At 42.5% G+C, this 27,733-nt stretch overlaps 1 protein-coding gene across 3 annotated transcripts in view; it reads right to left on the reverse strand.

Annotated features, from left to right (window-relative positions):
- Nucleotides 1–27,733, reverse strand: part of galnt7 (UDP-N-acetyl-alpha-D-galactosamine: polypeptide N-acetylgalactosaminyltransferase 7) — a 126,947-nt gene that overhangs the window by 74,379 nt on the left and 24,835 nt on the right. For all 3 annotated transcript variants that reach the window (XM_080189467.1, XM_080189466.1, XM_080189465.1), the window contains exon 2: nt 12,168–12,616. In XM_080189467.1, the coding sequence (XP_080045593.1) occupies nt 12,168–12,616 (449 nt within the window). The remainder of the gene's footprint in view (nt 1–12,167; nt 12,617–27,733) is intronic.

Below are 27,733 nucleotides of genomic sequence, written 5' to 3' on the forward strand. Positions count from 1 at the left end.
GTGCAGCAGGTGGTCAGGAAGGCGAATGGGATGCTGGCCTTCATAGCGAGGGGGATTGAATATAAAAGTAGGGAGGTCTTGCTGCGGCTGTATAGGGCATTGGTGAGGCCGCAGCTGGAGTACTGTGTGCAGTTTTGGGCGCCGCCTTACGCAAGGATATTCTGGCCTTGGAGGGAGTGCAGAGGAGGTTTACTAGGCTGATGCCGGAGTTGAGGGGGTTGAGCTATGAGGAGAGGCTGAATAAACTAGGCTTGTACTCGTTAGAGTTTAGAAGAATGAGGGGAGATCTCATTGAGATGTATAAGATGATGAATGGGATGGACAGGATAGAGGTGGAGAGACTCTTCCCGCTCAGAAAGGATAGTAGGACTAGGGGGCACAGCCTCAAGATAAAGGGGGGGCGGTTTAGAACAGAGTTGAAGAGAAACTTCTTCACTCAAAGGGTGGTGAATCTCTGGAATTCTCTGCCCGTTGAAGTGGTGGAGGCTACCTCGCTAAATATTTTAAAGATGCGGGTTGATGGGTTTTTGATAAGAGAGGGGATTAAGGGTTATGGGGAGAGGGCGGGAAAGTGGAACTGAGCCACGACAGATCAGCCATGATCTTATTGAATGGCGGGGCAGGCTCGAAGGGCTAGATGGCCTACTCCTGCTCCTATTTCTTATGTTCTTAAAATAGGAATAGACCATTTGGCCCTTTGAGCCTGCTCTGTCATTCCTTTTGATCATGGCTGATCAACAAATTTAATATCCTGATTCTCTCTTCCTCTGCAAACCCTTGGTCCCTTTAGCCCCAAGAAATGTAATTAATTTCTCCTTGAAGTCACACAATGTTTTGGCCTCAAAATCTAAGATGATATTACTTGCAGGTGTATTAATGATAATTTAATTTAAATACAGGTAAGTGTGAGGTGATCCATTTTGGTAGGAGGGGTAAGGAATTCACAGGTTTTAAAAATTGTGAATATAACTGGAATATAAGTGCAAAGAGGCCTACGGATATGCAATTAAACATCTTTTATAACTAGCAACTTTGCAACAATAAAGCTAACAATGCCATCAAAATCCAAACAAGTATTGCGGTTCATTTCTAGGGGAACAGGTTTGAAAAGTAGGAAGATTATGCTAAACTTGTACAGAACCTCAGACTACAGTTACTGTGTGCAGTTCTGGTCCACATATTACAAGAAGAATAGAGAGATACTGGGGAAAGTGTAAAAAGGACTTCAAAGATTGATAATACTGGAACTGAAAGATTATAAGCATTGCAAAAGACAAAACATGCTATGTTCTCCTTTGACTAGAAGAGATAGGACTAAGGGGTGATTTAACAGAGCTCTTTAAAATGGTGAAGGGGCTTGAAAAGATGCTTCCCATTTTGTTGAATCCAAAACAAGAGGCCATAAACGATTGTGCCATAATAACCATTATCGTTCTCATCTTTTAGGGAGTTGAAAAAAAAACAAGATTAAACAAAAACAAATCCACGGTTCATTACGCAAGTGATGAAGTTTCCATATAGCATTGACAGAAAACAGAGCTTATGAGCAAAAATGCAACTCTCCATTTCCCTTTACTCCCACCTCACCATTAATAGTAAGAGCTGCAATATTCTAGAAAGCACAAATGTGTTATACCAGAAACCACTCCACACAACAATGCTTGTGCAGGAATTATGAATGTTCTTTTCCATGCAAGAAATGTGTGCTGTCTGCAGATCAATGATTTGCTTAGATGAGTTACAGCACCAGCCAGGCAAGGAGCCAAACAACTTGTCTGTCTCACTTCCCATTGAATAGCTGCACATTTCATTGGCAGTCGCCAATTCATTACATCCTTACTTTGCAGATATTGTTGCTTTTTCTGTAGGCAGAAAAATCTCACTTCCAAATCATACATAGTCAGCACTGCATACATTTTTAGCAAGAAAGGTAGGGCTCTACTTGTATCACCACAAGATCAGATTATGGAGGTAGCTCATTATTTTAAATTTAGTTGTTATACAATGGATATTGGGTGGGGAACCATTCAAGTTAAAGGTCAGCATTTGCCGTGTATGAACAATGGTCTAGCAAAGTTTGACAGGCTCCTAAAGGCACTTTTGGTGCCCAAAACATTGGACTATTTCACGTTAGAGGAATCGTAGACCATCCAAACCTTTTCTGAATTTCTAACCATCTGTGTGCATTGACCTTTTGGTGGTTAGAAATCAGTACGGACCTCACAAGGTTGCGGAACCTATCCATATATCCAGGTTTGATATGACTAGTGGGTGAGACAGGAATAATTGCACACATGGCAGAATCTGGGGTGTTTTTTTTTAAATATAGTACGGACTGCAATATACACCAAAATTCCACCCAAAAAGTACAATTCTCTGTAATTTTAAGAAGCTGAAATTCCTGGGTAAATGAGATAATGGGACTTATTTAAATAAAAACGTATGGCTTACAATTTCTATTACTTAGTCATTTAATCATTGGCGGGTGGCCACCCCACCAATTGTAGGCCTTAAAGATTTGTAACATAGAAGGGCTGTTAGTCTTTTTGCTGATAAATGAGCAAGACAGTTTTTAGCAATCTCAATCTTTCGCAGCTGTGCAAATAGCAGAATGCTTCAGTTCCTGATCACTTGGGTAGCAAATGATGAAGTCAATGGATATGACGACAGCACTGCAGGTTGATTTAAGTGAGCTCAGCAAGAGATTCCCCTTTAAATAACGTTAATATATTTGCAACATCCCACCTAAATCGTCTTGCAATACTTCAACAGTTTCCCACGGTTACTCATTGTGCTTATTGCACACTATGCAGCAGCTTTCTTTTTTTTATGTTCTCTGCTGTTGTCCCTCTGTGAAAAACAATCGCCCTGTGTGATAATTGGTTATGGCACCCACTGTGGGCTTCAAAGAATCCTACAGTGCAGAAGGAGACCATTCGGCCCACTAAGTCTGCACCAATTACAATCTCAACCAGGCCCTATCCCCATAGCCACATGCATTTACCCTAGCTAGTTTCCCTGACACTAACGGGCAATTTAGCATAGCCAATCCATCTAACCTGCTTATCTTAGGACTGTGGGAGGAAACCAGAGCACCCAGAGGAAACGCTTGGAGACACAGGGAGAATGCGCAAACTCCACACAGACAGCAACCCAAGTCGGGAATTGAACCCAGGTCCCCGGCAGCAGTGTTAACCACCATATCACCGTGCTTGACACAGCAGACGCAGCACGGTTTCATTAAAGGGAAGTCGTGTCTGACAAATTTACTGGAGTTCTATGAGGATGTGTCTAGGGCGGTGGATAGAGGAGAGCCGGTGGATGTGGTCTTTCTGGATTTTCAGAAGGCGTTTGACAAAGTACCTCACAAGAGGTTATTGCAGAAGGTCGAGGGACATGGAGTTGGGGGTAGGGTGTTAGCGTGGATAGAGGATTGGTTGTCAAATAGGAGGCAGAGAGTGGGGGTCAACAGGTGCTATTCGGATTGGCGGATGGTGACTAGTGGAGTGCCCCAGGGGTCGGTGCTGGGGCCTCAGCTTTTTACCATTTATATAGATGATCTGGAGGAGGGAACCGAGTGTAGGGTGTCGAAATTTGCTGATGACACCAAGATTGGGGGAACGGCAAATTGTGCGGAGGGTGTGGAGAGTCTGCAGAAGGATCTAGATAGGCTGGGCGAATGGGCCAGGAAATGGCAAATGGAATTTAATGTTGGCAAGTGTGAGGTGGTCCACTTTGGTAGGAAGAATGGTAGGAAGGACTATTACTTACGTGGCGAAAAACTGCAGCAGGCGACGGTGCAGAGGGACCTCGGGGTCCTTGTGCATGAGTCGCAAAAACCCAGCTTGCAGGTGCAGCATGTGGTCAGGAAGGCGAATGGGATGCTGGCCTTCATAGCGAGGGGGATTGAATATAAAAGTAGGGAGGTCTTGCTGCGGCTGTATAGGGCATTGGTGAGACCGCAGCTGGAGTACTGTGTGCAGTTTTGGGCGCCGCACCTGCGCAAAGATATTTTGGCCTTGGAGGGAGTGCAGAGGAGGTTTACTAGGCTGATACCGGAGTTGAGGGGGTTGAGCTATGAGGAGAGGCTGAATAAACTAGGCTTGTACTCGTTAGAGTTTAGAAGAATGAGGGGAGATCTCATTGAGACGTATAAGATGATGAATGGGATGGATAGGATAGAGGTGGAGAGACTCTTCCTGCTCAAAAAAGACAGTAGGACTAGGGGGCACAGCCTCAAGATAAAGGGGGGGTGGTTTAGAACGGAGTTGAGGAAGAACTTCTTCACTCAAAGGGTGGTGAATCTCTGGAATTCTCTGCCCGTTGAAGTGGTGGAGGCTGCCTCGCTAAATATTTTTAAGACGCGGGTTGATGGGTTTTTGATAAGCGAGGGGATTAAGGGTTATGGGGAGAGGGCGGGAAAGTGGAACTGAGCCACGACAGATCAGCCATGATCTTATTGAATGGCGGGGCAGGCTCGAAGGGCTGGATGGCCTACTCCTGCTCCTATTTCTTATGTTCTTATGTTCTTATCCTCTCCCCTGGATGGGCCAGATACTCTTGCCAATATCAATGATTCAGCCTCTTCTGCAGCACAACTAGTCCAGAAGTACAGATGCTGAAGAGGAATTCTGATTTTGTTTTTGGAATCTTGCAATGAACACAAAAAATTGAAGCAGGAACAGGCCACCAGACCCTTCAAGCCTGCCCCATCATTTAATATGATCATGGCTGATCTATGCTGGCTTCAGCTCCTTTGCTGTGTCATTTCCCCATATATGTGGAGCTTAAAATGGTTTTTGCAGGAGAAAACTCAAAGTCTTATGGCATCAAGCCAAATCTGGCAAGGGCCCCTCTTCACCACGTACCACCCTCTCTCAGGTGACGAATCAGCATGGCTCCATGTTGAACATCATCCAGAAGAAGCAACGAGGGTGGCAAGGACACAGGATATTCTCTGGGTGAGGAACTTCAGTGCCCAAGAGTGGCTCGGTAGCACCACAGACTGACCAAGCTGCACAATTCTTGTGGAATCCAAGTCCAGTCTTCATACTGAGGATACCCTCTGATACTGAAGCAGTCCGCGCTCACAAGACATACAGGCTTGGGTCAACAAATGCCAAACAACGATCTTCTCTGCCAAGAGAAAGTCTAGCCATTTTGCCTCGGCATTCAATGGCATTACTGTCATTGACTCTCCCACCAGCAACACCCTGGAGGTTACCATTGACCAAAAATTTAACTGGACCAGTCATATAAACATGATGGCTACAGGAACAACTGAGTAGCTCAATTCCTAATTCACAGAATCACTACATTTGGCCCATCGAGCCTGCACCAACAACAATTTCACCCAAGTCCTCTCTCTCGAATTTGATGTACTTATCTCACCAATCCCAATGACACTAAGGGGCAATTTAGCGTGGCCATTCCACCTGACCTACGCATCTTTGGATGGAGGGAGGGAACTGGAGCACTTGGATGAAATCCGCACAGACACAGGGAGAACGTGCAAACAGACAGTGACCCGCAGCTGGAATTGAACCTGGATCCTTGGCACTGTGAGGAAGCAGTGCGAACCACTGTGCCCCCAAATTTCCCAAAGCCTGTCCACCATTTACAAAGCAGTAGTCAGAAGCGTGATGTAATACTCACCATTTGCTTGGGTGAGTGCAACCAACAAACATTCATGAGCTCAGCACCACCCAGGACAAACCAGTTCACTTGATTGATACGCCATCCACCACCTGAAATAATCACTCCCTCCATCACTGATGCATACAGTAGCATCAAGTGCCTTCTCTGATAGCACGTTCCAAACCCATGACCTGCCCCACCATCAGCTTCAAGTTCTGCTCCAACCCACATGCCATCCTGACTTGGAACTACATCAACATTCCTTATTCCAAACTTCTACCCTATTAGGATCATGGATGTTTGCAGACCACAGGAACTGCAGTGGTTCAAGAAGGCAGATCACCACCAACTGCTCAAGAGCAATTAGGGGTGGATCATAAATGCTGGCCTAACCAGTGACACTCACATCCTATGAATGACTAAACATAAAAAGGATGGATAGAACAGGCTTGGGGTGAAGAGAATCACTTCAACATTCATATAATTCCTCATGATTCAGTATTTTGAAAATTAGAGCAAAATCTACAGCAGTGGTCAATATACCAGAATGTATTCATATCATGACCCCCATCAGGCATCTCAAGATTCTTTACAGCAAATGAAGGACTGTTTGAAGTAATGTATCATAGAAACCCTACAATACTGAAGAGGCCATTCAGCCCATCAAATCTGCACTGACTCTGAAAGAACACTCCACTCAGCCCCATCCCCATAACCCCAGGCATGTACCCTGCCCAATACACCTAACCTACACATCTTTGAACTCTGGGAGGAAAGCAGAGGAAACCCATACAGACAGAACGTGCAAACTCAACAGAAGCAGTAATCCAAGGCCTGAATCGAACCCAGGACCTTGGTGCTGTGAAACAGCAGTGCTAACCACTGTGCCATCACTGTGCTATGAACACATGTCCTGATCCCCCTACAATATTCCTTACACACCTATGAATGTGTGGCCACATTCCCCTGCAACTCAATTTTCAAATTTGCTAATTACACCACCATAGTGGGTCAGATCTCAAACAATGGTGAGACAGAGTGCAGGAAAGAGGTAGAGAATCTGGCGAACTGGGGCAAAGACAATAATATCCCCTTCAATGTCAGCAAAACGAAGGGAATAGCCATCGACTTTAAGACGCATAGTGGAAGATATGCCTCTGTATCAACATGAAGTAGAAATGGTCGAGAGCGTCAAGTTTCTAGGTGGTCAGATCACCAACAACCTGTCCAGGTCCCTCCATACTGATACTATAGTTAAGAAAGCCCACCAACGCTTCTACTTCCTCAGGAATCCAAGGAAATTTGGCATGTCTGCTACAACTCTCACCAACTTTTACAGATACACCATAGAAAGCATTCTTTCCAGTTGTACCACAGCTTGGTATGGCTCCTGCTCTGTCCAAGACAGCAAGAAACTACAAAGAGTCGTGAATGAAGTCTAGTCCATCACGCAAACCAGCCTCCCACCCATTGACTTTGTTTATACTTCCCCCTGCCTTGGAAAAGCAGCCAGCATAATCGAGGACCCCATGCACCTCGGACATCCTCTTTTCCACTTTCTTCCACTGGGAAAAAGATACAAAAGTCTGAGGTCACGTACCGACTGATTCAAGAACAGCTTCTTCCCTATTGTCATCACCTCTGAACGGGCCTACCTCACACTAAGTTGATCTTCCCCTACACCCTAACTATAACTGATATTACATTCTGTACCCTCTTCTTTCATTTTCTATGCACAATATGCTTTTGCTGTATGGCATGCAAGGAACAATACTTTTCATTGTATACACTAATATATGTGACAATAATAAATCAAATCAAAGCCAACTTCCACAAACAGCAACATGATAATGAGCAAAGCAGATATGTTTTGTTTTAAATTTTGATTGAGGGATAAGACTTTAGCCAAGACACCAGAAATAATTCCCCTGGCCTTCTTCGAAACAATGCATTGGGATCTTTTGCAGGTAGACTGGGCTTAACTTCTCATCTGAAAACTCAGCAACTCTGACATTGTCACACTCCCTCACTACGGTACTGATGTGTCAACTTTAATTTATGTGTTCAAGCTCTGCAGTGGGTGTGAACCCAGAATCTCATGACGTGTGCTTTGAATTGAGCCATTAGTAACAGGATATTTTGACAGAGTAAATAAAGGAAAACTCATTCCACTGGCAGGATCATCAGTTACCAGGTGTAAAAATGTGTAGGTTTAATCATCAGTTTACAGTTTAGTTATGGGTAATGGTCAAGTAATTGAAATAAATTTTAATCAAATAACCTAACATGATATTCTGTTGAATTGTAATCGATACAGGACAGTATCCCTTCATATGACTAAGCCCTTGTTAAAAGTCAAATCTACACTTGAAAGTGAGACACCATGTGGTCCCAAGCCAGCACTGTGAAGTCAGTCAAGGGTGATTAGATTAGAACGTGGAGTCATTGTACTTCCTAGCAATTGTAACTTATTAGTTTGTATTCATGAGATTCAAATGGCTATTGTGTGGAGTGAAATAACTGTGAGGTTCTAGTCAGGACTAGCCTAATCTTTTGAATTTGTCATATTGAAACACAGCCATCTTTGGCTTTGCAACTTGGAGTTAAATTTGTAATTTTTTTTAGCTATACAGTTCTTGTGTCTTTTATTCTTTATGAACGTGTATTCGGCTAGATCTTGTTACCTTAAGATTAACACACCAATCATCCCTGTGCACTGATTTTTATGTAGATGTTACGTAACCTCTGTAACTTCATAATTTCTGCAAGGCTCTATATTGCTCTGTACTCTTACTATTTTTAAAATTAACTTTTACAATGCACATGCAGATAAGAATTCTACAAGACACCTAAACATCAACTAAATACTTGAAGTTCAAATATTAAATCAGTAGTGTTAGATGCCACAGTCTCTTATCTTGAATAAGCAAATACTGAAACTAAAAGTAGACACCAAATATACCTTAGAATCACAGAATCCTGACAGTACAGAATGAGGCCATTCAGCCCACTGAGCTTGCACCAATAAAAATCCCATCCAAGTCCTAGCCCCATAGCTCCAAGTATTTACCGTGCCAATCCCCTTGGCACTAAGAAGTAACTTAACATGGCCGATCAACGTATACACAGCTTTGGAGTGTAGGAAGAAACCCACACAGACACATGAAGAACATGCAAAATCCACACAGTCACCCCAATGCCAGAATTGAACCCAGGACCCCGGTGCTGTGAGGCAGCAGTGCTAACCACTGTGCTACCGTGGCCTGTTATGCCAGTGGGAAGTCACAATATTTAATAAGGCAACAGAAAATGTGATTATGCAAAAGATGGCCCACGAGTAATTAACACAACAGGTGATCATACACCACCTAAATCGGAAGTTGATCATGCACTGACTGTGTCAACCAGAGTCCACAAATAGGACTAATGCTGCATGAGGGTTGTGGTTTGGAAGGAGTTGAGAGCACCAACTTTGAGCTATCAGACACACTGAATTTGAAGAGCAAACTAAAGACTGCTTTCCATCTGGAAGCAGAAAAGCACAGAACTAAAGGGACAGAGAAAGAGAGAAGATCACATGCTGCATAGCACCCTAGGCTGAATCAGGATGCAAGAACTGCATTAAGCCAATAAAGTTTCTCTCTATCTATTCAGTGTTTCTTTCGTTGCTAAACGTTCCAATGGTTCAAGTCCCAGAAGAACAAATTGAATAAGTAGATTTGGAGGTTAAATACTCCCAAAAACTTACATCAGATAGAAATTTAAGTTAACTGGCAAAATAGACAGGAGCAAAGTGAGTTGCTCTGATCTGGAATGCTCTGCCTGAACAAGTGGAGAATATGGCATGGTGGCAGAGTGGTTAGCACTGCTGCCTCATACTGCCAGGGACCTGGGTTTGATTCCTGGCTTGGGTCACTGTCTGTACATTCTCTTCGTGTGCACGGGTTTCCTCCCAGAGTCCGAAAGACTTGCTGGTCTGGTGCACTGATGCTAAATTCTCCCTCAGTGTGCCCGAACAGGCGCCGGAAATGTGGTGACTCGGAGATTTTCACAGTAACTTCATTGCAGTGTTAATGTAAGCCTACTTGTGAAATTAATAGATAAAATCGAACCTTAGAATAGTAACTTTTGAAAGGGATTTGGATACATATTTGAGAAGGAGAAATGTGCAGAGCTACACAGAAAGATGGGAAGTGGGACAACGAGCTGGAAGGCTCAGGATGAGCTGAGTGACCTCCTTCTTTGCAGTATGATTCTATCATTTGTTTTCTGACCTTTAAGTCTGCCTAGTACAGTGATGGACAATCTCAGCTAGTGAGTGGCCCTACTTCACCTCAGTGGATCGCAAGACTGAAATCAGGTTTGTTCACTAACCATCAGTGGATGTTTGTACAAAAAGAGACACTGTTTGTAGCTGTTACTAGGGGGCATAACTATAAAGTTCATGGTGGGAGATATAGGAGGGATGTCCAAGGTAGATTCTTCACTCAGAGAGTGGTTGGAGCGTGGAATAGACTGCCTGCTGTAATAATAGAGTCGGACACTTTAGGAACTTTCAAGCAGTTATTGGATAGACACATGGAGCACTCCAGAATGATAGGGAGTGGGACAGCTTGATCTTGGGATTGGACATAGCTCGGCACAACATTGAGGGCTGAAGGGGCCTGTACTGTGCTGTAATGTTCTATGTTTCTACGACCTCATAAATAAGATTAAATGCATTTAATACATGCCAAATATTTCATAACAAGTTACAGAAAATGCTTAATCATTTATATACTAACAGAACTATCAACTACAAAATAAATATTTACTTTAGAGACAGAGAAAGCGCACAACTCTCACAGTCAGTGTTGTGTGTAAATCAGCACACACTTCACTTCAGTTGCCCTTGCTTTACACACGTTATCACTTCAGTCATACCGGCAGAAAAGAGAGAGTGTGTGATGGAATTCGGTAGAACGTGCCGTGGGCAATGCTCAATGAAATGTCTTATGGGTAGCACTCAGAACCAAGATCCGCCACATGAGGCCCTGCAGGTTACCTACCACTGGTCTAGGATTTTCATTCCAATAACACACAAATTATTTAAGTGAAGTTTTATAAATCTTTATAGTGGATGTTATGAATAATAATTTTGAGGAAGCATTCTAATGCATCAACTATTTGTAGGTCACCTCAGTGCCAATTTTTTCTTCTCGGTTCTTTGGTGGCCTTACTGGAAAAATCTCTTGCTGTGGCTTTTAGACCTAAAGCTGTGGCAATTTGCAATTGGCTGCTTCAACTCTGCGTAATTTTTCTCCTCTCAAAACAGAATTATAAACAACTTGATTATTGATAAAGGCTGATACCAAATTTCAGGCTCTTCCATTAGTTCAGGGAAAAGCTTGCAGAGTACAGATGATCAACAGTTCTCCCCCCCACCCCTCCCCTCCCCAAGACCCGAAGGATAGCTTGTTAGATTAGAACAATGAGGTACCCTGGGAAGGGTTCAGTAGAGCTGGAACTAAACTTGCTAAAATTATCCCCACTTTTCACCCCCCCGCCTCAGAAAATGTCTCCTTTATCCCCACTTTTTTCCCTCTTTTGAAGCTATTAACACTCAGCCATTGGATTCAGAATCTGAAGAGTATTGAGTGTTTCACACATCAAGTAATTACTAGATTCCATCCCAAAACTACAATTTTCTTTTAAATTTATAACTGAAGACTACTGATCTGTAGAAATCCTTAGCATTTATGTGTACAAAAAAAATCAAGACCTGCACTGTCCGCAGTAACTATAGAGTTACAGTACACGAACACAGCAATACACTTATAGACGCTAATCCTTTTCAAAATATCACAGCAGGCTACAGCCAAAGACATCTGCAACGAGACACATGTCACACAAAATTGACTTGCTGGCAGCGCAGAAAGACTAAACAATTTCTTTTGCTCAGAGGGCTTGATTCTTTGGAATTCTCTATTCTAGCAGGCTGTGGAAGCTCAGTCATTGAGTATGTTTAAAGTAGAGATTGACAGATTTCTAAATACCAATAATATAAAGGGATATGAATGATAGTGCGGGGGAAAAGCGATTAAAGTGGATGGTCAGCCATGATTGTATTGAATGGTGGAGCGGCTTCATCCGCTGAATGGTCTACTCCTATTCCTACGTTCAATGTACAAAAGCACACAATTCCTCATGTGTCCTGAATTAGCTGTTCTAAGCTGGACAGTGACCAAAGCAGTGCTGTTGCTTTTGATGCCCCGAGGTGGCTAGAAAGGTTCCCAGATCCCCACTCCCAATCTTTAACCAGCAGCCACTGGAAAGTTAGAGAGTGGGAACCGAGGAAAGGCAGGGATACTTGTCAGTGACGTTCTCAACTGTCAAACACATCAGGATTTGACATCAGAACAAGGCTCTACAGAGAGCCCAGCACGGAGAATAAAGTGGAGAAAATGCAACAGGAAGATGAATGTGGGGGAAAAAAACTTCACAATTCTCAGCATAAAAAGAGCAACATATTCACACATCCATACACTTACTCTTCATGTCTCAGATCATTGATCGTTCGATCCAGCGAGATCATATCACTGGCCACCATGTTGAAACCAAACTCCTTGATGCTTGCTTGCACAGATTCTTTATATTCAGGACCCAATATAAAAGGTTTTGCTCCTTCTCCAGGCCCATTGACAACACCATGAGGTTCTGGCTCTTTGGACTCAAAGTTCCCCAGAACACCATTCCTCAACATTGGATCAGAGTAAACATGTTTCTGAGGTTTGAAAGTAATATACTGTTTCTGTATTGCATTTTGTTGGTTATTGCCAGCAACACCCTGTTGTGCTGCATTTTTATTTTTCAGTCGGATAGATTCTAGGTCCACTTCTACTCCTTCAACCTGAGGCCAAGGGACAACAGGCTGAAACTTATTCACAGCATGTCCATTATCTCCAACATTTGGCAGATGGTTGTTGATATCTCTTCCGGGCTGAAGGGTAAACAGATAACAATGATATTAATGATATGTGCTTTCAAAGAAAAATTACAATACACAGAATAAGAGATTGCGTAGAACAAGGAGTGTTGAAACCTCCGGCAGTGCCCCTTGAGGTTTCTGAACCTCAGCTAACCAGCTGCTAATGCTCGAGAGTCGGCTAACTTTATACTTCTGCATATTTTCCAGTTTTTGGCTCAAGTTTTGAATATGAATTGTTGGAAAAAGCTATTTGTCATCAATGAGCTTACAACGTTAAGTTAGAACACCAGCATGTCATTTGGGAACACTGATTTATACTGCATATGTAGCTAACAAGGTTCCATGAAATGCACCAATGTGGGCAACAAAGACAAAATGCTTGAAAGCCTCTGCTACACAGGGAATTGCAAAGTCTCTTATTAAAATCGATGGATTCTCTCTACAAGAAAGGGTTGGAAATCTTATGCACAAAGCAGATATTGAAGGAGGATCAGAAGAGAGGCAATTCCCACTATGGAAAGTATGCTATCAAGACATTAAAACAGTGTCAAAAGATGTTTCTCACCAATGAAGAATAGTAGGCAGATACAGCTTTATTAAAAGGCTTTATAGGATGTGTCATTTCAATATGATGCGGAGATGCCAATGTTGGCATCACCTGATGAAGAAGCAGTGCTCCAAAAGCTCGTGGTACCAAATAAATCTGTTGGACTTTAACCTGGCGTTGAGACTTACTGTTTCAATATGACTTCATTGCTCATTGATTAAGTTGTGTTCTCGCAAATTATTTCAAGATTTCTTAACCTAATTCGTATAGAATTATACTATACAGAAGGCGGATATTCAGCCCATCACAAGTTGGAGCTTTGAAAGAGCTTTCCAATTACCTTTTCTACATTACCATGCAAATTTTAGACTTTCATTACCTCTGGTTCTCTATCATCAGAACTGTAGCACAAGTTAGTCCCAAAATCCCAACAAGCTCTAATAAAAAGTTTTTGCCATATTGAAACAAACAAATTCTATAACTGTTAACTTATATGGGATAGATTTTTAAATGTCCAAGAACATTTTTATATCCAGGTTTGCAAATGTGACAACATCAACTTTTTGAGCCCATTTTAACAGCTTCTTCATAAAAAAATCAGTTTTTTTCCCCTAACGTGGGCAAATTACATTAATGGGGAGAGGGAATAAAAAGCTGCATAAAACTATCAGTTTCTTATAAAAGATCTGACTCAAGATTTTGCATAACCATGAGTGGAAACAAAAACTAGTGCCAAGACTTGCTGAGAGATAGACTTGCTACTCTCCTGCAAAAATCAATACTTAATCTCCGCATCCTTGCAAACTGTAAGCCCCACCTCCAGCCTCCCTCTCCTTTCCAAAATCCTCAAATCTGTTGTTGCCTCTCAAATTCATATCCAGCTTTCCTGGAATTCCATGTTTGAATTCTCCAATCAGGTTTCTGCCCCTTCCACAGTAAGATAAATAAGAACACTAGGCTTAGGAGTAGGAAATAGGCCTTTCAGAGCTTCAAACCTGTGCAACTATTCAATAAAACAATAAGATTAAACAGCTTTTATCAAAGTCATCAATGACATCTGGTGAGACTGTGACAAAGGCAAACTATTGGCCTTGCCCTTCTTAATCATCCTGCAGCATTTGACAGAGTTGATCACAACTTTCTCCTCCAACACTTGGCCACTGTAATCCAGCTGGGTAATACTGCACTTGAATGGTCCCATTCTTATCTATCTAATCATAGCCAGAGATCACTATTGTAGCTTTCTCTTCCCATCATTGCACAATTACCTCTAACATCCTCACTGATCTATCCTTGGGCCCCTCCTGTTTCTCATCTATGTGCTGACCCTTATGACATCATCTGAAAATACAATGTTGATTTTCCACATGTAAGCTGATGTACCTTACCACCACCTCTCCCAATCCCTCCAGATCATCTGAGTGTTTGTCAGCCATCCTATACTGGATGAACAAAAATTTCCCTTTATTAAATGTTGGGAAGCCTGAAGCCTTTGTCTTTGGTCCCCACCACAAACCCCAAAGCTTATTTATTAGTCACAAGTAAAGCTTATGTTAACACTACAGTGAAGTTATTGTGAAATTCCCCTGGTTGCCATAGTCTGGGTCAATGCACCTAACCAGCATGTCTTTCTGAATGTGGGAAGAAACTGGAGCACCAGGAGAAAATCCATGTAGGCACGAGGGGAACATGCAAACTCCACCTAGACAGTGGCCCAAGCTGGGAATCGAACCCAGGTCCTTGGCGCTGTGAAGCAACAGTGCTAACCACTTTGCCACCGCGCCGCCCCTCTGTTCCTTCACCAACAATTTCATGCCTCTCCTTGGCAACTGTCTCAAGATTGAATCTCTTTGCAACCCGGTGTCAGATTTGATCCCGAGATATGATTTCAACCACATATCCACGGCCATCACTAAAACCACCTAATTCCATCTTTGTAACACTGCCTGATTCTGCCCTGCCTCAGTTAATCTGCTGCTGAATCCCACACCCATTGCCCATGTTACTTCCAGACTTGACCAATATATTCACAGCCAGCCTCCAACATTCAACACTCTGTAATCTTGAGGCCATCCAAAACTCTACTGCTATGTCCTAACTTGCACCAAATGTTGTTCACACATCACTGCTCTGCTTGCTGACTTACACTGACTCCCAATACTTCAAATTCAAATCTTTCAACTTTGTCAAAACTACCCCATTCTGATCTCTCCCTGTTTCTGTCATCTCTCCCAGCTCGACAACCCTTAGCGATATCTGCATTCTAATTTCGGCCTTTCCATCCTTCCAGATTTTAATTATTCCACAATTGGTGGGCATGTTTTCAGCTGCCTGGGCCCTAATTCTCACATAAGCCACCCCACATCTCTCACTCACTTTCCTCCTTTGAGATTTTGCTCAAAGCCTCCCGTTGACTAAGTTTTCTGTCTTACTATCCCAATGTGGCTCAGCATCATGTTTTGTTTTGGAATGCTTTTTAAAATGCCCTGGAATGTTTAATTACATTCAAAGGTTATATAATAGAAAGATGTTATTATAAAGGCAATATACCGCGGATGCAGTATTCTGCCTCCCTGATGAAGGGTCACCCTGACTCGAAACATTGGCTCTATTCTCTCCCCACAGATGCTGTCAGACCTGCTGAAGTTTTCCAGCATTTTCTGTTTTTGTGAAAGACGTTATTGCTGCTCTGGCCACGATCACAGCACAAATTGCACATTTTTTGGCTCAAACTTATTTCTGTATTCCAGAAATAAAACCTACTGTGAATCAACACAAACATTATGAAACAAAACTTTCAAACAAAATTTAAAGAAAACATTTTTTTCACATCAGAAATGATCCTTATAGAATTAAAAATGAAATTTATTATTGAAGTTGAAATAGGTATTTCACAAAAGTTAAGCATTTTTAATGAGTCTAGTTTTAATCAGAGTCTAGTGGCACGGTGGCACATTGGTTAGCACTGCTGTTTCATGGTGCCGGGGACCCGGGTTCGATTCCCGCCTTGGGTCACTGTCTGTGTGGAGTTTGCACGATACCCCCCATGTCAGCATGGGTTTCCTCCGGGTGCTCCGATTTCCTCCCACGTTCTGAAAGACGTGCTGGTTAGGTGCATTGACCCAAACAGTTGCCACTGTGGCGACCAGGGGAATTTGACAGCAACTTCATTGCGGTGTTAATGTAAGTTTTACTTGTGACAAGTAAATAAGTAAACTTTACTTTAATTATTCATTTGAGCGACCGGATTGCAATTAATTGAAAATGTCTTACTGAACAGAAATACCTACCAGCTTTATTGCTGTACTGTAGAGTAAATGTGTTTTTAATCTTTAAAAGTTTTTACGTTGCTGAGAGGGAGATTGGAGAATGTCACCACTATGCCCCAGGGAGTCCGAGGAGGAAGGCGGCACTGGACAGTTTAGTGGAGGAACAAGAAGAAGGTAGCTGTTGGGGGTCTATGACTGACGTCGTGGGGGGATCCTAAGACCGTTTGTGGGGAGGTGGGTTATTGTTCTGTGCCATTCAGCAGAGCTGGGTGGGTGCCCAGGTCAATGCTTGTTGGAGCTCCTTCTGGTGGGGGGTAGAATTGAGGATTGTTATTCAGTGATTGTTGTTACAGAGAGGTGACACCAATGAGCTCCCAGGTGGCTATCACTTGCATTACCAAGGTGCCTATTAGCATGGCTGAGTATTAAAGGAGGAACCAATTACGTCCATTTAGTAGGCCCTTAGGAGTTAACCCTTGGCATCATCAGCTCCCTACACGATCTGCTGTTTGTGTCAGATCTGTCCTTATGCTGTATTAATTTGGCAATCATGTTTCATTTGAAACATGTTTGTTTTTAATATGTTAATACAGTGCAAGAGTTGTTCAAAAATGTTTAAAGACTTCTCTGTGCATGCCAGTCTTGAGGTTAATGGCTGCGTTCAGTAACCATTTCTCAAGTAGCATTGAGAAATCAAAATTAGGTGCTTAATGAGTACTTTGCCTCAGTATTCACGGTGGAAACTGATCTGGGAGATTTTGCTACGGATTTGCAGCAGATGGAAAAGATTATGTGGATATTAAGGAGGAGGATGTGTTAGAACTTTTGAATTCTATCAAGATAGATAAGTCGCTGGGACCAGATGGGATGTACCCCAGGACACTGTGGGAGGCGACGGAAGTGATTGCAGAACCCCTGGCGATGATCTTTGCATCTTCAATGGAGATGGGAGAGGTTCCGGAAGATTGGAGGATTGCGGATGTAGTTCCTATTTTCAAGAAAGGGAACAGAGATAGCCTGGGAAATTACCGACCGGTGAGTCTGACCTCAGTGGTTGGTAAGCTGATGGAGAGGCTTCTGAGGGACAAGATTTATGAGCATTTGGAGAGGTTTGACATGATCAGAAATAGTCAGCATGGATTTGTCAAGGGCAGGTCGTGCCTTACGAGCCTAGTTGAGTTCTTCGATAATGTGACTGAACACATTGACGAAGGAAGTGCAGTGGACGTGGTGTACATGGACTTCAGCAAGGCGTTTGATAAGGTCCCCCATGCAAGACTTCTTGAGAAGGTGAGAGGGCATGGGATCCAAGGGCCTTTGGCCTTGTGGATCCAGAACTGGCTTGCCTGCAGAAGGCAGAGAGTGGTTGTGGATGGGTCTTTTTCGGCATGGAGGTCAGTCACCAGTGGAGTGCCCCAGGGATCTGTTCTTGGACCCTTGCTGTTTGTCATTTTCATAAATGACCTAGATGAGGAAGTAGAGGGATGGGTAAGTAAGTTCGCTGATGACACGAAGGTCGGTGGTGTTGTGGATGGTCTGGAAGGATGTCAAAAGTTGCAGCAGGACATAAATAGGATGCAGGACTGGGCGGAGAAATGGCAGATGGACTTCAATGCGGATAAACGTGTAGTCGTCCATTTTGGCAGAACCAACGGGAGGAACGAGTACACTATCAAGGACAGGAGTCTTAGTAGTGTTGAAGAGCAGAAGGATCTTGGGGTCCGGGTCCACAGGACTCTTAAATCGGCCTCGCAGGTGGAGGATGTGGTCAAGAAGGCGTATGGTGTACTGGCCTTCATTAATCGAGGGATTGAGTTTAGGAATCGGGAGGTAATGCTGCAACTTTATAAGACCCTTGTCACGCCTCATTTGGAGTACTGTGCGCAGTTCTGGCCGCCTCACTATAGGAAAGACGTAGAAGCTATTGAAAGGGTACAGAGGAGATTTACAAGAATGTTGCCTGGACTGGGAGGCATGCCTTATGAAGTTAGGTTGAGGGAGCTGGGACTCTTTTCCCTGGAGAGACGAAGGTTGAGAGGCGACCTGATAGAAGTTTATAAAATGTTGAGAGGAATAGATAGGGTGGATTCTCAGAGGCTATTTCCCTGGGTTGAAATGGTCGCTATGAGAGGACACAGATTTAAGGTGCGGGGAGGCAAGTACAGAAGTGATGTTAGGGGTAAGTTTTTCACTCAGAGGGTGGTGAGTGAATGGAATCGGCTGCCGTCAGTGGTGGTGGAGGCGAACTCGCTGGGGTCTTTTAAAAGACTTCTGGATGAGTATATGGGGTTTAATGGGATTGGGGGTTATAGATAGGTCTATAGATTGGTAGGTGTTGATGTGATCGGCGCAACTCGTGGGCCGAAGGGCCTGTTTGTGCTGTAGTGTTCTATGTTCTTATCAAAATTATGACAGCTTGAGGTAATTGCAAATTTTACATGCAAAGTTACCAAACCAGAATTTCTAACTGGGCAGGTAAAAAGCATGAAAGAAAATATTTGCACAATAGCCTGGGCAGAGCTGACAAAATCAGATATACAGTACGTCATATCTTAATTTCACACAAGTGTAGAATTTGCACGCTACACAGTAAAAGAAAACAAGGGAGACAGCATGATTCATTTGCATTTTGACACACTTCATAAGAACTAGGAGCTGGAGTAGGCAACTTTACCCCTCAAGCCTTCTCTGCCATTTAATATGATCATGGCTGATCTCATCTTGGCCTGAAGTCCACTTTCCTGCCTGTTCACCATGGCCTTTCAAACCCCTACTAATAAAAAAATTATTCATCTTTTTCTTAAATTTACTCAAAGTCCTAGCATCCATTGCACTCTGGGATAATGAATTCCAGTCTCCCACCACTCAGAGTAGCATCTGTTTTAAATCTTCCACTCCTCATCCTAAAACTATGACCTCTTGTTCTAGATTGTCCTACCAGAGGAAACATCCTCTTCATGTCTACTTTGTCAATCCTCCTCATCATCTTCTCAATTACATCTTCTCTCATTCATCTAACTTTCCCAATCTCTCTCCGTAAGACAAACCCCTCAGCTCTGGAAACAATCTAGTGAATCTCCTCTGAACTGCGTCCAATGCAACTACATCCCTCCTTAAGTAAGGAGTCCAAGCAGTACACAATATTCTAAGTAATGTCTTACTAATGCTTTGTACAATAGCAGTAGCACGTCACTACTTCTTTATTCCAGTATGCAAGTGCTGTGGTATTGTGGCTTGTCTGATGACCAAATCTGAAACACTGATGCCACACAGTATTTTGTTTTACTGTTCTGCGTTTGACATTACAATGAATGAGAGATAACATTTGACTTGGAAATAAAAAGTCACAAATTTACATTACCTGCAAAGGTGAAAGGCAGGTGAATATTTCAGACAGACACCCTATTTCTGGTGCTGAGAAGAGGATCAAGGAACTGAAGCTGCTGTGCACTAGCAGTATTTTGCAGCTACTTTTTAATAAACGTAAGCCAGTTTTAAATAATCTCTCCCTCACCCCAAAACTACAATGAGGGAGATGGGGTGAGGTGGTCATAAAACATGATTCTAACCTGCTACAAACATGCCTGCTATTGGGTTAACATTTTGTAGGGAGGCCAGGAGGAGGAGGAGTCGGGGGGTGGGGTGGCGGTTGGGGGGGGTGGGGGGGGTGTTGAATCCTTTGGAAGGGCGGGCCAGTGATCTCAATGTACAATTGAGGTTATGTTTCTCAAATTTTAATGCCTTCCAAAATCTAACACACTCAGAAGGTAGGATATACCAGATCCAGCAATTAAATGTTTTTCCAGCACTCCTTGTGGGCCAAGTGGTACACAGGTGCTTCCCATTGTAGTCAAATCACAGTCCAGATACAACAGCCCCTAATCTGTGAAACTCCTTCCACAATTATACCTGTCTCTTCACCTCAAAAGCTTGCTAAAGCCTATTCTTTTTTAAAAAAATACTTTTGCTCATCTCTTGCAGTCACAGAATCAAAAAGACATAGAAAGTACCCAATCAGCTGTCTGACTTCATGCTGGCTCTCCATAGAGCAAACCAGTCGGTCTCTTTCCCCGTTCTGTCTCTGTAGCTCTGCAAATTTATTTCTCGAGTGCCTATCCAATTTCTCTTTGAAATCACTGGCCATCTTTGCTTCCAGCACCCTCATGAGCAGTGAGTTCCAAATCAACACCTAAAGTATCAAGAAATTCTTTTTCACATCCCCCACCCCTGACTAAAACCTAAAACGCGTGCCCCCTATCCTTGTAGAATCAGCTAAAGGGAACAGTTTTTCCTCATCTGCACTAACCAAACGTATCATAATATTGTACAACACTATCTTGCTTTAATCTCCCTTACTTTGGAGGAGGATACCCACAGCCTTGACAACTTAACCTTGTAGCTCGAATACCCACCCCGTCTCTGGAACTTTGCTGGTAATTCTTTTCTGCACCCACCCAAGGACCCTCACATCTTTAAATGTGACAACCAGAAATGGACACAATATTCTAACTTATCATTTCCCATTCAAGATCAATTTCCCCTCTGTGAAATGCTTTAGGCTGTTTTATGCCAAGTCAGCTACATAAATGAAAGTTGAAGTAAAATGCTGAAATCAACTGCATAATGCAACTTTCAACAGCAATGAAGAGAGTATAAGAAATAGAACCAAATCTTTCTATTACATTGTAATAGAGTCACTTGATAGTTATTACTTTTTTTCTTAAGAAGTCACAAGAGACTCATCAGAAATTCATTAAGAAGCCTCTGATACGAGATCAGAATTTAGTTAAGGTTCCACCCTCTGAACTATGTTTAAAAAAAAGATTCTCAGTATAAAATAATTTGTTCCTCTGTACTTATTCTGATCAAAGCTTTTATTTGTTAGTGATCTACTCACGTTCTGATGGGAGCCTAACATTTTTAGTCACTGTTTAAAAGTGGAGCTACTTTGATGATTGGGATAGGCTATTCTTGCCAGAGACCTTGTACTGTACTGATTTATACCAAAGTCTATTTTGGGCTAGTTCACAGGTTTCCAAGAAAGGACAAAGAAATGAAGAAACTGACTGTAGCTGTACTCAGCCAGTACTATTGTTTTGACTCTTCTTCTTGAAGAATCTTCAAACTACTCCAAATGGTCAACTTCAGGAAATGAATAGAACCACAGGGACAGCCCCATAACAAGCAAGATTGGCACTAGTTCGAAATGCCATAAAAATAACACAGCTTCAAAATGGGGAAATTGGAAAATCAGACACCCACATTTTAGTTGTTAGCTACAGTTCATTTGGCAGCATGCTCACCTCTTAGGTCAGGGGGTTATGAATCTAAGTTCCACCCAAGAACCTGTGCACAAGTCAAAATTAGCACTATTGCAATACTGAGGGACTATGGCACTGTCAGAGTTGCCAACTCCCTGGATGAAATGTTAAACTGAAGCTTCCTTTGCCCTTTGGAGGTGGATGCAAAATATTCCATGGTCAATTGTCCAATTAAAGCCGTGAAGAATGTAATTAATGTATAACTAAGAGTTCCTTCCTCCTGCTGCTCCAATTTAACAGGTGGTGGGAGAGGCCTGCATCCTACGTGCAGTCAGCAGGTTTAAGCCTGTAAACTGCTGCTGTGAAGAGGGACGAGAGGGCGCGGAAGGAGTGGTATAGTTGCTTCCTTCCTAAGCCCTCTGTGCTGTTTGGAAGAAACCCCACCCTCTCCATGGTTTTGCCTCCCACTTCCACTGTCCAATAAGCCAGCCCCTACTGCACCTCAGCTTGCAAGCCCGGTTCCAGCAAATCTGGGTTTACATGGGTTTTGGGGCATCCATGGATTCTTGCAGAACCACTTGCAATCTAGCCAGCAACTGCAGCAACAATTACTAGGACAGCACTGCTGGCTTTGACTGGCCAGCAGCTTGATGAGGCAGGATGTCCTCTTGGAGATGAATGGCATTCATAATAATTAAAGGTCCAAAAAAACTAAAGTAGTTAAGTGGAGGCAGGGTCACTCTCAACATTTAATCTGGGGTATGGGGAGCCCGCCCTCAGAGTATTATCCAATCTTATGTGCTCAAATCTCTGGAGTGGGCTTGATCTCACGATCTTTTGTCCCATATGTAAGGACACTTTCCTTGACGAACGAAGAATCGTTTATGTTGCTGTTGATAACCCCTATTTACATAATTATGTCTGTGATGTCCTAGTATCTCAATGTTTTTATATGCTGTGATTCCTTATCTGGTAAAGAGACAAGCAGTTTTTCCATAAACAGTCTTCAAGGTCTTGTCTATTTTTGCTGTGAACAAATTCTTTATAACTTGACGTAAACTCCCTGAAAGCCTGTACCTTGGGATCTTTTTTATTCTGTGCCCTACCAAAGTTTTCTCACTATTTTATTCTACAAAAAAGAGTTTCTATAAAGTCAAGCATCAGTAAACTACAAAGTTAGTTTTCAATAATAGTTTGATCTTAACAATTAGTATTCTTGTTAGTAACCTAATACTCTTTTTCCTGCATTGGCCAAAGATTGCACTGGCATAGTCGAGATGATGATGAATTTTGTTGTCTATATCTTCCTTGGCAGAGAGGAGACTTCAAGATGTGGAAAAAGTCCCAAATGTTTCAGGATCTCACTTGACCTTAAATCGACAGGGATGGGGAAGGAGAAGGCAGTGTTTTGCTGTGGGCACAGGATCTTGGCGCTTAATGAAAGGTCCATTTCCTCACATGCTTTGGAGGGCACACCCAAATGTGTGATCTTAGATGGAAGTGGTTTAGGTGGACCAGTTGGCTGTCCGTTCTGTAAATTCTCCACATGTCTGTGGTAATTTGCTGGAAGTGAGATGAAGAACATGTCTGTGGGCAAAAACACCACACTGTGATTATGGAAAGAGCCTTTGTGCAGTTGAGGGATATGAGTTTGTGCAGATGTACCAGGAGCGCAGCCTCTTCATGTTTCAGGATTTCAACAAGAGTTCCACCTGCTCCACAGGTTTTGCTGTTCTCAACTGCTGACTTCTCTCTGGACTGGGGTGGTTCTGAGGAGTGAAGTTGGGGGCTGTTGAGTTGAAGAAACAAAGGAAGAGTCTTCTATATTACAGCAGTGAGTACCCTTCAAAAATACAGCTCTGACGAAGGGTCATCCTGACTTGAAACGGCTCTTTTCTCTCTCCCCCCACAGATGCTGTTAAGCCTGCTGATATTTACCAGCATTCTCTGTTTTTGTTTCAGATCCCAGCATCCACAGTACATAGAACACTACAGCACAAACAGGCCCTTTGGCCCACAATTTGCACTGATCATATCCATACCTACCAGGCCATAGAACTATTGATTGTATTCAAGTAGTGTGATTAACATTGAACTGCAGAGGATTAACTTGAACCTAGCTAAATGAAAAGTGATAATATTTTATTCATGCTCAAGTTTGGGTTCCTGATGACAAGTTTGCAGTTGTCAAGACTATTGAGGTTTATCATAAAGACTTATCACCGAGGATGCAGGGAAAAGTTTTATTAAATTAGCAGTACAGGAGGTTTTAAATATTAATTTGAAAGGAAGAAAATCTTTGATTTAGTTATACACGGTCAAGGGAATGGATTAGTTGAAGTTTATTATACGGCTGAACCATTTGTTTGGATTCAGTGAACTCAAGGGGATTATATATTTTTTATTCTTTCATGGGATTATTAGTGGACCAGATGGATTCCACAGTATTCTTGCTAGATTCATTTTCCACTCTTTCCAATCTTATTTTGTGCTGAGGTCGTGGGTTTGCTTCAGTTGTTCAAAGCATGTAGTTATAAAGTCATACAGTCATAGAGATTTACAGCATGGAAACAGGCCCTTTGGCCCAACTTGTCCATGCCGCCCCTAAGCTAGTCACAATTGCCCGTGTTTGGCCCATAACCTTCTATACCCATCTTACCCATGTAACTATCTAAACACTTTTTAAAAAACAAAATTGTACCCACCTCTACTATCACCACTGGCAGCTTGTTCCAGACACTCACCACCCTGTGTGAGAAACAATTGGCCTTCTGGACTCTTTTATATCTCTCTTCTGAATTTTAACCTATGTCCTCTGGTTTTAGATCTCCCCCCTACTTTTGGGAAATGATATTGACTATCGAGCTGATCTGTGCCCCTCGTTATTTTATGGACCTCTATATGATCACCCTAAGCCTCCTTACCTCCAGGGAAAAGTCTTAGTCTATCCAGCCTCTCCTTGTAACCCGAACCATCAAGTCCTGGCAGCATACGAGTAAATCTTTTCTGCATTCTTCCTAGTTTAATAATATCCTTTCTATAATAGGGTGACCAGGACTGTACACAGTATTCCAAGTATGGCCTTACCAACGTCTTGTACAACTTCGACAAGATGTCCCAACTCCTGTAATCAATGTTCTGATCCATGAAACCAAGCATGAAGAAAGTCTTCTTCACCACTCTGTCCACCTGTGACTCCACTTTCAATGAGCTATGAGCCCGTATCCCTAGATCTCTTTGTCCTATAACTCTCCCCAATGCCCTACCGTTACATGAGAAAGAATTCTAGTGGGAACTTAGTTGTACTTTAATGGTGAAGGTTTCTTCAAGGCATACATTTGACCATAACAAGATTAGAGTAAATACACAGTGCTGCCTCACAGTGTACTATCAAATAAATCGGTTGGACTTAAACCTGGTGTTGTCAGACTTTTTACTGTGTTTACCCCAGTCCAACGCCGGCATATCCACATCCTGCCTCACAGTGCCAGGGACCCGGCTCCAAAGACCTGCGTGTTAGGTGGATTGGTCATGCTAAGTTGCCACTTAGTATCAGGGGGACTAACTAGGATAAATGCATGGATTATGGGAATAGGGCCTGGGTGGGATTGTGGTCAATGCAAATATAATGGGCTGAATGGCCTCCATCCGCACTGTTGGATTCTATAATTAATTGAGTAAGTCCTGCTCTGGTTCAACCTACCAAAATGCATCACCCTGAATTATTCTAAATTAAACTCCATCTGCCGTTCGTCAGCCCACTGACCCAATTGATCAAGATCCCACTGCAATCTACATAACCTTCTTCACCGTTCACTATGCTACCAATCTTGGTGTCATCTGCAAACTTATTAACCATGCCTTCTAAATTCTCATCCAAATCATTAGTGTAAATGACAAACAACAGTGGACTCAGCACCGATCCCTGAGGCACACCACTGGTCACAGACCTCCAGTTTGAAAAGCACTCCTCTACAATTACCCTCTGTCTTCTGTCATCAACAAGTCTGACAACACCAGGTTTTAGTCCAACCTATTTATTTGATAATATACTCACTAGCTTTCGGGGTTACCCCCTTCGTCAGGTGAATGGAGAGTTCTGGCCTCAGACAGAGCATATAAAGCACAGACAGTTTAGAGATTACTGATTAAAATGCGAATCCTTACACCTAACCTGCTGTTCAAGACCTGAAGTGGCTGATAATGTGAGTGGAAGGAGCACTGATCACAGTTTAAAGAGATGTGTATTGTCTCCAGACAGTACAGTAAGTGAGGTTTTGCAAACCCAGGCAAGTCATGGGGGTTACAGATAGTGCGACATGAACCCAAGATCCCTGTTGAGACCGTCCTCATGTCCAACGCCGGCATACCCACATTCTGTCATCAAGCCAATTTTGTATCCATTTCACTACCTCACCTTGGATCCCATGAGATTTAACGTTATGCAACAACCTACCATGCGGTACCTTATCAAACATCTTACTTAAGTCCATGTAGACAACATAATTGCACTGCCCCCATCTACCTTCTTGGTTATCCCTTCAAAAAACTCAATTAAATTTATGAGGCATGATTTTCCACTCACAAAGCCATGCTGACTATCCCTAAATCAGTTCTTGCGTCTTTAAATGCCTGTAGATCCTGTCTCTCAGAATACCTTCTAACAACTTACCCACTGCAGATGTGAGGCTCACCAGCCTGTAGTTCCCAGGCTTTCCCTGCAGCTCTTTTTAAACAAAGGCGCAAAGGCATAGTTGCAAAGGTTATTTCACAGTCCAGACCAACTCACTACAGGACAATTGTGGCAGTATTTTACTCAATATATACCCTCAGGTTGACATTCAGAGTAATCACTCTGTGTTTCAAAGCTCCAACAAGCATTTGAATATCGAATCATGTCAAAAATGTTACCAGCCCATAATATTACATGATTGTGACAAAGACAAAATGCTTCAAATACAAATTTGCAATCTTTGACTGCAAAAGTGAATATTTAACTCTATAGCAAAATGCTGCATCAGAATTACAAAAGGGTCATGTCACAAGATTTAGCACACTATCTACATATGAAAATATTTCAATGTAAGTTCCATTGGTGACACATAAAAGGAAGAGAAAATGGAAGTTTACATTTGAAGAATATTTCATTAAGTTTTTCAACCCTCCTTAAAAAAGTTCTGAATCTTCTCCAAGTCTTTGAAAGTTAATAAAGTAATAGTTAACATTAAACTTGGAAACATATTACCATTCCTTCACAGCCACTATGTCAAAATCCTGGAATTCGCTCCCTAGCGGCATTGTGGGTCAACCCACAGCACACGGACTGTAGTGATTCAAGGCAGCAGCTCATCACCATCTTCTCAATGGTAACTCGGGATGGGCAATAAATGCTGGCCAGCCAATGACGCCCATGTTCCACGAATGAACAAAATAAAATTCACTCTCGACCAGGTTCATTGCAAGAAGTCAAAATGAACTCAACCTAAGGCACAGCTTCTAGCAATTAACTGCAAAATTATCAGAAAAAAAAGCCTGAGGTGGTATGCAGACCTCCACAACACTCTCAGGCAGTGCATAAACACTTGCTGCGTGTAAAAATTTTTCTCTTGACATTTTGTCGCCTTTTGTCAATTACTTTAAAATCTATCACCCCCTCTTGCATACTATACAGACAAAGCACATTGTTCACAGAAATGGAGAGAGTGCAGAATCTAGTGTTACAGTTAATGTTAGTGTTAAGGTGTAGAGAAAGATCAACTTAATGTGAGGCAAGTCCATTCAAAAGTCTGATGGCAGCAGTGATGAAGCTGTCCTTGAGTCAGTTGGTACACGTCCTCAGACTTTAGTATCTTTTTCCTGGCGGAAGACGGCAGGAAAGAGTATGTCTGGGATATGAGGGTTCTTAATTATGCTGGTTGCTCTTCTGAGACAGTGGGAAGTATAGACAGTGTTAATGGGTGGGAAGCTCAAACAAATAATGGACTGGGTTTTGTTCACAACTTTTTGTAGCTTCTTGCAGTCTTGGATAAAGCAGGAGCCATATCAAGTTGTG

Source organism: Carcharhinus amblyrhynchos, chromosome 5, assembly GCF_965287045.1.
Source record: "Carcharhinus amblyrhynchos chromosome 5, sCarAmb.v2.hapA, whole genome shotgun sequence".
NCBI lineage: Eukaryota > Metazoa > Chordata > Chondrichthyes > Carcharhiniformes > Carcharhinidae > Carcharhinus > Carcharhinus amblyrhynchos.